A 13295-nucleotide genomic window follows, 5' to 3' on the forward strand; every position below is an offset into this window, starting at 1 on the left:
TATTAAAATCCTTGGGTCGATACAACCCAATTTATGTTAATTCTTGCAACTCTTATAGCACTAGCATAATAACCTGTGCACATCTCTAATGGGAATTCTTCAGATTAATCCTCAAAAAAAAAATAATAATAAAGCTGGAAAACATCAGAATATAAAATTAGTAATAAATACGTGGCATTTATTTTTAACCCATTTGTTTGGATTTTGAATGGTATGAACTAATTTGAAAGAAAGAACTCATAGTGTATACCATTCACTATTTATCCCCTCCCCTTATATATGAATCTCATCCATTCACTTATTTATATATGAATTTATTCTTAGGGCAAAAAGAATACAAAGCAGCTATAGGCCTCTCCATCAGTAGTTTTCCCTCATGACACATTGCTGTTGCTTCAGACACAAGAAGCCCTGCAGAGGTCTCACTAGTAGCACAAGGCTAATGTTTCTAACCAGGCATCCAAAGGTACCAAGCCTCCTGGGCCACATGCAGCAACCATGAAAATCTCATCCATGAAAGATAATGAACCTAAAGTATATTAGTATTTTTAGTGGCCTGAGGGTTAGATAATCCAGAAAACATGCTGTGGAGATCAAACATACCAAATATGGAATGTTCATTTTTGAGTAGTTTCAGGCTTCCAATAAACAGGATGGTGATTTCATGCTGGCTGAGCTTCATGTACCATTTGAAGACATTCATAAATAACATCCATGGCATAGTGGGATGTGAGTTACACGGAGAGTGGAGAGATTGGTTTGGTTTGGCTAACCAGTCTGTCAAAGAGTTGCATCAAAGGAAATGAGCAATTAGCCATCATTGCTGATCTTGCAGAAGGAGTCTTCAAAAATATTTCACTAGAAATTCAAGTAAAATATTGTTGTATAATCAGATAACCAAATCTGCACATTAATCCAAATACTTTTACATAAACTACTATTCTCCAAAATGGCAGAATGACACCTCATTCACAATTTTTTATGGAAGAGACAAGTTATTGTTCCCCAGAAACAAGTTTTTCATCTCGCAGAACACACAAACCAGCCAGAGAATGCACATGCACAGTTAACAGACATAATGTACTAGCCTTCTAGCCTTATTGGTTTCAACTGTAATTTGAATCAACTTATTCATGGTTACAACCTCTAGAGATATCATTAAATCCAACACTAAAACATGTTTACTCTTTTTTTGTCCAATATTCACTTATCTCCTCATCCTATATATGTTAAAATGAAAAAAATTCCCCTATTAAAAGTTTGAAATAAGCAATTATGTAAATTAAGAAGATTAAGTATCAAATTTAATTTGATGTTTTTTTTTTTTCAGACGTTTCGGAGTAGGAACTGCAGAACATACAGAGAAGGCAAATATTTTTAAATTATGAAAATATATTGTTTCAGGTTTAAGGAATTAGGATATAACTTATTAGTTTATAGACTAATGAATTTTTAATTTATCTTCCATGCCAAGGCTTTCTTTTAGAAAAGAAATACATTTTTAAAGATTAAATCATTTCAATTCTAAATATTTATTCTATGCATATGTAAAGAAGACCACTTGTACTTTTTTTACTTAAATTTGACTTGGTAATTACACTTCTTGTCACTAATGTAGTGAAATAGGCTTTAAAGTGAATTTTTATAGCTTTGATATTTGTTTAAATGGCTGTTTTACATTTGCATAATTATTAAGAAAACACGAACGCTTTCTATAGTTGTATATATTACTTAATAATAAATATTTTAATTCATTGTCCCACCACTTATTACAGTGGACTCCTACTGAGGTTCTGACTTAATGAGGTAGAATGATAAATGCACGTAAACACAAGAAAAATATTTAATTAACCAAATATTTTGGTCTGGAAATAGCAGACCATCTTCAGTGGTATTACAAGAACAGTTTTAAAAAATACAAGTTAGAATATTAACAATAGATCGTTAAAAATAGAACATGCCGCGTGATGTTACATCACTAAGTATTCAGTATAAAACGGAACATTTTGAAGTAGAGACATGATTGGGAAAAAAAAAAAAAAATGATTAATCTTCATTAGACTTTCACAGATTTTTGATACAGATATGCAATCATTACGATTCAGGTTGGGACGATGGAGTAAGGCCCCCACGCTTTCCTTGAACAAACATTCGAACCTATAACGGGATCTACGTAAGAGGCGAGTCCTGGACCAAAAGATGCTGTGGTCAGTTTCAATCCCGTGTTGATCCAATCCAGACTTTTCAGGTTTGTTGTGAAGAATGGAGAATTGATGTTCTTGGATTCTTTTTTCAAGAGAAGAATGCCCAGTCTGTCAGTTGCAAGGAATTTGATAAACTCCAGGAAGAGATAAAGTTGAGCGTTTGTCTTTAGGAGAAGGAAAATGAGAAGACAATTTGTTAATAGGTGAATACTTAGTTGTTAAATCATATTTCTTTAAAATTCTTGCGATAGGTTCTGAAATACCGGAGATATAAGGAATAGACAGTCGACGTGTTGAAACTTTGTTGTTTTGTGGAGGATTATAAGAATTGAGAAGATGTTGAGTACTTTTTTTAGAAAAGCCATTGAGTTTCATGTGTTGTTGGATAGTAGAAAGTTCTTTCTGTAGATAATCAGAAGTATAACAATTAGTTTTGGCTCTTCTGATGAGGCATTTTATAATTCCTGTTTTTTGACAAGGATGATGGGGTGATTCTTTAAGAATATAACGACCTGTGAACGTTGGTTCCCTGTATACTGCAGTTGTAAGAATATTTGAAGGTGACTGGATGAGGAGAACATCTAAAAAAGATAACTGGTTGTTTTCTTCTATTTCCATAGTAAACTTTATACGATGATGCAAGGAATTAATACTGCTTAAAAAAGAAGGTAAAGAGTTTTTGCTGTGAGGCCAAATAGCAAGGATGTCATCCATATATCTTAGCCAAAAGGATGGTTGAGGGAAAATAGATGAGAAGAGGACTTTTTCTAAATGTTCCAAATAAAAGTTGGCTAAAGCAGGAGAAAGAGGACTTCCCATGGCTGTTCCTTCTACTTGGCTGTAAAATTTATTTTGACATACGAAATATCCAGAATGTATTATGAAATCAAATAGTTTTATAATGTCTTGAGGAAAGATGCCAGCAAGTAATTTTAAAGTTTCCTTGAGAGGTACATTGGTATATAAAGATTCTATATCAAAGCTAACTATAAGATCTGTAGGTTGTAATGAGACATTTTTTAATTTTTCTAAGAAATCTGAGGAGTTTTTTAAAAAAGAATTAGAGTTGCCAATGTAAGATTTCAATAATTTAGCTAGATATTTGGCTATATGGTAAGTAGGAGAATCAATACAATCTACTATTGGATGAAGAGGATAGTCAATGTTATGGATTTTTGGAAGGCCATAAAATCTAGGAGGTCTTGCAAAATGAGTTTTAAGTCTTTCAATCTTGTCTTTATCTAAACTGATGACTTCATCTAAGAGAGAATTTAATTTCTTTAGTTGTCTGTTGGTTGGATTATAATCAATTTCTTGATATGTGGAACGATCTCGAAGCAAAAGAGAAAGTTTTCTCCTGTAATTTGCTGAGTCTATAACTACTGTTGCTTTTCCCTTGTCAGCTTTGGTAATAATGAGGTGATTATTTTTTCTCAAGGACTGTAAAGATTTCATTTTAGGAGATATGTTGGAAGGAGGAAGTTTGGCCTTAAGTAGAGAAGAAGCGACTTCTAGGCAAAGAGCATTAGCTTCATCACTAGTTAGATGATTGAGATTCCTTTCAATGTTAACTAGGAAATCTAGATATCCTCTTTCTCCTGCTTTAGCCAACTTTTATTTGGAACATTTAGAAAAAGTCCTCTTCTCATCTATTTTCCCTCAACCATCCTTTTGGCTAAGATATATGGATGACATCCTTGCTATTTGGCCTCACAGCAAAAACTCTTTACCTTCTTTTTTAAGCAGTATTAATTCCTTTCATCATCGTATAAAGTTTACTATGGAAATAGAAGAAAACAACCAGTTATCTTTTTTAGACATTCTCCTCATCCGGTCACCTTCAAATATTCTTACAACTGCAGTATACAGGAAACCAACGTTCACAGGTCGTTATATTCTTAAAGAATCAGCCCATCATCCTTATCAAAAAACAGGAATTATAAAATGCCTCATCAGAAGAGCCAAAACTAATTGTTCTACTTTTGATTATCTACAGAAAGAACTTTCTACTATCCAACAACACATGAAACTCAATGGCTTTTCTAAAAAAAGTACTCAACATCTTCTCAATTCTTATAATCCTCCACAAAACAAAGTTTCAACACGTCGACTGTCTATTCCTTATATCTCCGATATTTCAGAACCTATCGCAAGAATTTTAAAGAAATATGATTTAACAACTTAGTATTCACCTATTAACAAATTGTCTTCTCATTTTCCTTCTCCTAAAGACAAACGCTCAATTTTATCTCTTCCTGGAGTTTATCAAATTGCTTGCAACTGTGATCTTTCCTATTTTGGACAGACTGGACGTTCTCTTGAAAAAAGAATCCAAGAACATCAATCCTCCATTCTTCACAACAAACCTGAAAAGCCTGGATTGGCTCAACACGGGATTGAAACTGACCACAGCATCTTTTGTTCCAGGACTCGCCTCTTACATAGATCCCGTTATAGGTTCGAACGTTTGTTCAAGGATAGCGTGGCGGCCTTACTCCATCGTCCCAACCTGAATCGTAATGATTGTATATCTATATCAAAAATCTGGGAAAGTCTAATCAAGATTGCTCATTAATTTTTTTTTTCCAATCACATCTCTACTTCAAAATGTTCCGTTTTATACTTAATACTTAGTGATATAACATCACGTGGCGTGTTCTATTTTTAACGATCTATTGTTAGTATTCTAGCTTGTATTTTTTAAAACTGTTCTTGTAATACCACTGAAGATGGTCTGCTATTTCCAGACCAAAATATTTGGTTAATTAAATATCTTTCTTGTGTTTACGTGCATTTATCATTCAGTCCTATGTCACAAGTATTCTTAAAACAGCAAATGAGGTAGAAATTTATCCTGTGCTGACTTGTCTGTAGAGTAAGCCACAACTAGAAACCACTGTTAAATAGATATTTTCAATTTCATATGTGTATCCTTTATTGTGCACCAATTAAGTGATTAAGAAATTGCTGTCTATTTTGGCCTCACTATTATAATAACAATCATAAAAACAAAATAATACAACCTTCAAGCATAGTTCATTTCCCCTGTAAGAAGTTCAGTGTCCTTCACATAAGCAAGTTCCTTATGGAAAGACTGTATGAAAATGCTTTGAATGCTAAATTGATCTAAGCACAGTGTTTATCCCCATTATAGGAAGTGTTATTGCATAAGTGTTTTTAATACTTTTGGTTATGTTACAGACAGCTGCTCTACTGAAGCATATGATTTCATTTTTTCATTAATAATCCTTCTGTCATATATGCTTAAGAGTTGTTCCAATTTTCAGTTTTCAAACTGAGGATGCATATAATATTATGAATGCACTTCCATGAAATTTAAAGACCCACAGAGGGCAAGACTATTAAGGCACTTATACTAAAATGCCTATCGTATCTCTCCATGAACATATTTATCATAGATGACCTTACAACATCTAACAGTAGCCCATTCCCACATACTCACTATGCACCATGAGAAGAACCTGGAATATAGATCCTTCAAGGAATGATCATGAGTTCTACCTCCACCATCCACAAGTTGTAAAATCTCACTTTTATTTTCTATAATGTAAGATCCCCCTTAATAACTTGTGTAGTCTCTCCTCCATGTATTCATCAAAATTGGAGAATCCCATTTCCTTAATTTCTACTTATATGCACAATTCCATAGCCCAGTTATCATCTTGGTTACTTGTCACTGAACTTTTCAACTGTCTCTTGATCTTGGAATCATGATGACAGCATGGTGTTTATAGATTGTAACCATGTATACTGTATCATATCTGTGTACAGTAATCCAGATGAGGTCTTGTCATCTTAACTTGTAGAAATAAGTTATTCCTAAAAAGTTATTCTGGAAATAGATCTCTTTAACAGTGCCGTTATCTAATGCAGTGACTTTAACCACGTTAGTGATGTGACTCCTAAACTTTAACTCACTGTCTTCAATAACATCCACATCTTTAGTATCATCAACTACTTCCACCAATTTTTCATTAATATAATACTCTGGCAATAATGTTCCATTCAGTATGCATAACTTGATACTTGGAAACATTAGACCAGTAATGGCGAATCTATGACACATGTCAATGGTAACATGCCATGACGTTTTGGATGACATGCCAGCATTCACCACCCGACAACAATAAATTTTAATAAACAATCAGCTGAAGATTTAATCAATTTAGAAGTTTAGAAAACAGATAATTAAAATAATTAAGTATCCAAATGTAGTAGTATACACTACTGTGGAATTAAATGATTTCCAATGGCTGCAAATTGAAGAATTAGAGCTTCAGTTAGGAGTTCTGTTCTTGAGAGATACTTGTGGCATTAAATGAATAAATATAAACACTTTAGCACGAGAATATTTTAACATTTGCTAAATATTTCAGTCTGAAATTAACAGACTATCCTCAGTGGCTTGATAGGAACAGTTTTTACAAGATGGAATACAAACAATTGATCGATCAAAAGTAGAACGAGCTGTGTGATGTTACATTGCTAAGCACTAAAGAGAGGTAAATTTCATCACAGTAATGAATAAATTATAGATATTAATTCATAATTTCATATAATAATCTTAATTTATAAATTCAATTAAAGATAACAGATTAATTTAGGAATTAGGTCTCAATTAAAAGGAAAAAAGCCTAGTGTGTTATCCAGATTAAACTTTCCCATATTTTTGACAAGGATAGGCAATCATTTCGATTCAAGTTAGGGTGTTAAAAGGCCTCAGCACTTTCTTTGAAAAGGCATTAGAATTTATAACTACATCTGTGTAGAAGGTGAGTCCTGGATCAGAGAATGTTGTGGCTTGTGTCTATCCCACGCTGCGCTAATCCAGACTCATCGGATTTGTTGTGAAGAATGTATGATTGATGTTCTTGTATCCTTTTTTTCTTTTTTAGAGTGTCCAGTTTGTCCAAAGTACGACAGATTGCAGTTACAAGGAACTTGATATAAATTACAAGGAACCAGGCAGCAACATAGTTGAGCGTTTATCTTTAGAAGATGGGAAATATGTGGATATTTTGTTAATAGGGATATAAGTGGCTGTTAAATCATATTTCTTCAGGATTCTTGAAATTGGTTCTGAGATTCCGGAAATATATGGAATTGGAACTCAACGTATTGATTCTTTTTTGTTCTGGATAGGATTGTAGGAAACGAACAGATGTGTAGTCTTTTCGGAGAAACCATTTAATTTCATGTGATGTTTATAATTGAAAGTTTTTTCTGTAATTCGTGGAATGTTGAGCAATTAGTTCTACCTTGTCGAATTAAACATTTTATAATTTCTGTTTTTTGATAAGGATGATGGGCAGATTGCTTGAGAATGTAATGTCCAGTAAAAGTGGGTTTTCTGTCAACTGTTGTTGTCAGAATACCTGACAGTGAGCAGATGATGAGGATGTCTAAAAGGATAACTTGTTGTCTTTTTCAATCTCCATGGTAAACTTAATAGGAGGGTGTAGAGAATTCATTTTGGCTAAAAAGGAAGGTAAGGAATCTCTGTTGTGAGGCCACACTGAAAAAATGTCGTATGTATCTAACCCAAAAAGATTGTTGAGGGTATATAGGTGAAAAAACAATGTTTTCTAGATGTTCCAAATAAAAGTTGGCTAGAGCAGGTAAAGTGGACTCCGATGGCCATTCCTTCCACTTGGTTGTAGAATTTGTTTTGACACAAGAAATATCCAGGGAGTGCATCACAAAATCAAATAATTTTACAGTATCTTGTTCCCACAAGATGTCGTAAAATTATTTGATTTTATGATAGATGTCAGCCAGTAAATGTAAGTTCTCTTTGAGAGGTACATTGGTAAATAGAGCTTCTACATCGAAGCTCGCCATAAGATCAGTAGGTTGTAATGAGATATTTCAGACACTATAGAAAGGTTAAAAACGCATTTTGCATGACCTCCTAAATTTTATGGTCTTCCAAAAACTCACGAGACAGACATTCCTCTCTGTCCTATAGTTGACTGTATTGATTCACCTGCTTACTGCATAGCCAGATATTTAGCAAAATTATTGAAATCACATATAGGCAAATCACTCTCTTTTTTTTGAAAAACTCTTCTGATTTCTTAAAAAAATTAAAAAAAAAATCTCATTACAACCTACTGATCTTATGATGAGCTTCAATGCAGAATCTCTATTTACCAATGTACCATGTACCTCTCAAAGAGACCTTGCATTTACTGGCTGACATCTTCCCACAAGATATCATAAAATTATTCGATTTCATGATGCATGCCTTTTCAAAGAGAGTGCTAAGGCCTTATTTCATTGCCTTAATTTGAATCGAAATGATTGCCTATCCTTGTCAGAAATATGGGAAAGTTTAATCCAGATAACACACTAGATTTTTTTTTTTAATTGAGACCTAATTCCTACATTAATCTAATGTTATCTTTAATTGAATTTATAAATTAAGAGTATTATATGAAATCGTGAATTAATACCTATAATTTATTCATCACTCTGATGAAATTTACCTCTCTTTAGTGCTTAGCAATGTAACATCATGTGGCTCATTCTACTTTTGAATGATCAATTGTTTGTATTCCACCTTGTAAAAACTGTTCCTGTCATGCCACTGAGGATAGTCTGTTAATTTCAGATTGAAATATTTGGCAAATATAAAAATATTCTTGTGTTAAGGTGTTTATTTCTTAATTTTAGTTAGCAGAGTTCCAGGCAGCATCTGGACTTCAGTGTTTGTCAACTTGAAGATCTGAAAAGAAATTGCCTGCAGAATTAAGAGTGCCACTATGAACAAGGAATTTTTTATGTTTGGAACCGAATACCACCCTTATATTTTAATATTTTTAACACCATTAAAAACTAGCAATGGCTTTACTCAGTTTTTTCCTCTACATACTCTTGCGACACCTTATTCTCCACGTTAAGCAACATTAAAATGGACAAAAGAAACCAACTGACAGATGAAGTTAGTGCTGCTTGCTTGGACTCGAAGTGCACCAAGTACCCACCTTCAATTTCAGACTTATCCATTAAGATTCAGCAACAAAAAAAGTCATTAATTAATGCTAATCAAATCAAATGCAATGTGGTCCTTTTTTTGCAGTTCAATTCAAAATTATTATTAAAAGTAGGGTAATTTTTAGTGCACTATTTTAAGCCCAGTTATCAGTATGCATATTGTTTTTCTCTATTGTAAACCTCTGATTTTTCATTATTATTATTTTACATGTCTGAGTTTGTTTTACTTGTGTTTCATTGTTGTAGTTATTTGATGTTTCAGTATATAATGCAGAACACCACACATAATTGGACTGTTTCTCTTTTGTTTGTGGGGGGGGGAGCATGCCAGCAGAGTCAAGTTAGGCATTTTCCTCATTTTTGACATGGCGAGCCCAAAAGGTTCGCCATCACTGCATTAGACCGATACATTGATCATTTATCCATATAATCAGTCTGCTCAAATCATAGAAACCCTGCATCAATCATTTTCTTATCACTCTCCCTAACTTAGCATAATCAACAAATAACTGAATATCACATTCAAGATCCTTCTTGGTATCATAAATATACATGATAAATTACAGTGACCCAAGTACAAAATCCTACACTGCTTATTACTCACCCCCCCCCCCCTCATAGACAGCACCATCATACATTACTTTCTGACACCTATTGGTTAGTTACTCTCCACTACATGTCACACCATGCTGTCCTCTTTAGAGGATCCTAGTGTTACCCACTTTGGCTGAGATTCCTAACAGCCTTTCTTGTGCCTTGATCACACCAGAGATACTAATTGATCTGTAATTTGCCACATTGGTCTTGGCTCCACCTTTGGCTTACCTTTCTTTCCTTCCACTCGTTAGAAATCTTGAATGTGCTATGGTTCAGGTTGAACAATAAGGTGAAAAGCTTGATAGCTCTTTCGCTCATTGCTTCAATACCTATGCTGATATCCCATCCAATCCAACTGCTGTATTTGAGTCAACAGTCTTGTAACAACTTTAAAACTTCAAAGTCATCTATCTCTGTTCTTTCATCCAGTTCTTCCCTTTCATCTAGATAGCTAGTGGGCTGCCTGACATATATATCTTACTAAATTGATCACTTAATGATTTGTCAATTTCTTACATATCTGACATATTTCTACCATTTGGTTGCATTCCATGGTCACTCTTCCTTTTATGTGCTATATAGCAGTAAAATATTTTTTGATTTCCTTTGGCCTATTCACTAACATCTTTTCATAAACTGATTTTGCATCAGGGGAGAACCAGAGGTCATCCGTGGAAACTGTATAAAGAGGGTGTGAGTAGGGGAGTGAGAGGCAGGTTTTTTTCGTGCAGAGTTGTGAATGATTGGAATGCCTTGCCTGAGAGTGTGGTGTCTGCAAGGAGTTTGAGTGTGTTTTAGACATGGTATGATGAGATGTGTGTGTGTGATAAAAGTACCTCCCAGATGAGTCTGACTCCATGAGGTCTTGGGAAATAATAATAATAAAATACCTTAGACTTAGTCCAGAGACTCATCGTCATTCTTCTCATATTGGATTCACAATAGGTATAAAATGTTTAAGTTAGTACCACTGGTAACAAACAAGAATGGGATAGTTATTATAAAGCATCAGGATAGCAGTGTGCCTAAGGGACTTTTGCACTTTATATACATTAATGCCAGGAGCATTCAGAATGGGGGGGGGGTATTGATGATAACCGATGAACTGCAACCAAAGAGAGTAGAAGTTCAACTGCAAGCCAATTAAAATAGCATGTTTGAAGCTGTCTGGTGTGAGATAGAGGCAGGTAGAACAAAATATACAGTCAGATGCTTCTATACACCAGGGAATGGAAAAGATGATTATTATGGGGGAATTCAACTAAGGTAATCTAAATGCAGTTACTAAGGAATAGTTACCTGAGACAGCACATGATGGAATATACTAGGGGTTTGAGAGTGCTCAATCTAGTCATTGCATCTGAAAATTTGTCTATAACCAATATTGACCACATTGCTGCCAATTGGTGAGAGTGATCATATGGTCTTGACCTGGGAAATGGCTAAATATATGGAATTTTCAGTTGTGTGTGTGTGGGGGGGGGGATATATGTAGAATTGCAAGGCTGGTAAGTATGACAAGTTTAGGAAATTTCTTGGATCAGTGCCATGGCATGTGAAACTACAAGGGTCGGATGTTGATAGTGCATGGTAAGTGGTAAAATTATTATCATCTGAGACCTCCAGAACTCAGGACAGGTCAGGATTCTGCCCTGGCCTGTGCAGAGTTCTGACTTCAATCACATCAAACACCTGTGAGTCAAGGACTCATTGAGGGAGGCACTAAATCACCCAAACCTACTGTCATATCTTCTCTTAAATTCATTCATACTATATGCACTCACTACTCCTAAAGGCAAACTATTCCACTTACTCATTGCTCTGTGAGAAAAAAACTTCTATGGATGCCTGTTTTCTTCCCACCTTCCATATAATGAAACATTTCATCAGTGTTACAATATCCTGTAACACCCATTCAAAATGTATATATCTCTATCATTTCCCCCCCCCCCCCCTTCTCCTGTTAACCAGATACTGTAATCCACATACTTGCAATCTGTCCTCATAATCTAAATCCCATATTATGATTATGTCATGACTCATCGAGAGAGGGTACCTACTCTGCAGCTCTCTGTCTCCACCATTTAATCCATCAATCACAACTATCATTATCATCTACACTAATGCCATCTGTTGCCCCTCAACACCACCACTATTGTTTTCACAGACAATTGCAAACATCCATGCTCATGTGGTGGGATTTAAACCCACAGCCTTTTGGTTGGAGAGCAGATATGGTAGTTACTCGGCCAACCAGGCCAGCCAGATAATCCAGATAGAATCTTTGTAACTCTTCTTTGCACCCTTTCCACAGCTTCTTTATCCCCTTGGAACCCAGGTGACTAAATCTGTGCACATTAAGCTTGACCTGCAAAAAAGAAAAAAATTTTGGGGGAATTCAAGGAGAAAGGTGACCATCAGGCATGTGAGCAGTACAAAGCACAGGCCAGAAGGGTGAGCAGTGTGGTAAGAAAAGCAAAAGCAGAGTATAAAAGAAATTTGCAGTCCAAAGATAGTCCCAAACAGTTCTTTTGGTATGTTAAGAGTAAAAAGGAAGAATATTTATGGCAGAATGATTTTAATGAATGCCGATGGTAGGGAGGTAATTGAATCGAAATGGTAAATTACTAAGTGAATACTTGGCAAGAATATATCGTCCAGGTGGAGATATTTTAGTAACAAGAGAGAGGCAAAGACTTGTATAAAGGTAAATGAGATGGAAGTCCATAGCACTTTACAGAACCTTAATGTGAATACATCTGTGGGATTAGATGGTATACCAGCTTGAGTTTTATGTGAAGGTGCTAGGGAATTGTCAGTGCCTTTGACCACATTGTTAATCTAAGACTCAGCTTTGGACTAATTTCAAAGAGGGAGGGGAAAATAGTTCCATTGCATAAAGGAGGCTCCAAGAGTGATGTAGCAAATTACTCATCAATCAGCATAATCAGGAGTTGCTGTCAAGGTACTGGAAAAGTTGGTTAAGAGCAAATTACAGGAATAGATGGACAGAAATGGGATACTGTATGGGGGGGGGGCATGGTTTTGTGAAGGCAAGTCATGCTTCAGTAACTTTCTCATGTTTTATAATACAGTGACAACTGAGTTGAATAAGGGTAATGCATTTACAGTGATACTACTGGACTTTGCAAAAGCCTTTGACAGGATACCATGGAATTTTAATCAATAAACTGCAGCACATGGGGATGGATATATGGTTGAAGGAGAATTATATGAGTAGTTTATTCAGGAGTTGAGTCCAGAAGAAGACCTGTGACTAGTAGCATGTCACAAGGCTCTGTTTTTGGGCCACTACTGTCTATTATCATTAATTTACAGATACAGGAAAGGAACTGAGAGAAACTGTTCATTCGTATACTGATGATGCAAAATTGGATAGAGCATTAGTTAATACAGATGATGTTAAAATTTTGCAGAATGATTTGGATAGACTAGCAGTGTGGGCAAAGAGGAATG

At 35.0% G+C, this 13295-nt stretch overlaps 1 protein-coding gene across 3 annotated transcripts in view; it reads left to right on the top strand.

Moving 5' to 3' along the window:
• fidipidine (coiled-coil domain-containing protein 93) overlaps positions 1-13295 on the top strand; it is a 203282-nt gene that overhangs the window by 73320 nt on the left and 116667 nt on the right. For all 3 annotated transcript variants that reach the window (XM_090394991.1, XM_090394992.1, XM_090394993.1), the window contains one exon: positions 1331-1367. In XM_090394991.1, the coding sequence (XP_090251117.1) occupies positions 1331-1367 (37 nt within the window). The remainder of the gene's footprint in view (positions 1-1330; positions 1368-13295) is intronic.

Source organism: Typopeltis vanoorti, chromosome 6 (genome assembly GCF_054136105.1).
Source record: "Typopeltis vanoorti isolate ZY-2024b chromosome 6, IOZ_Tvanoo_1.0, whole genome shotgun sequence".
In the NCBI taxonomy this organism is placed as follows: domain Eukaryota; kingdom Metazoa; phylum Arthropoda; class Arachnida; order Uropygi; family Thelyphonidae; genus Typopeltis; species Typopeltis vanoorti.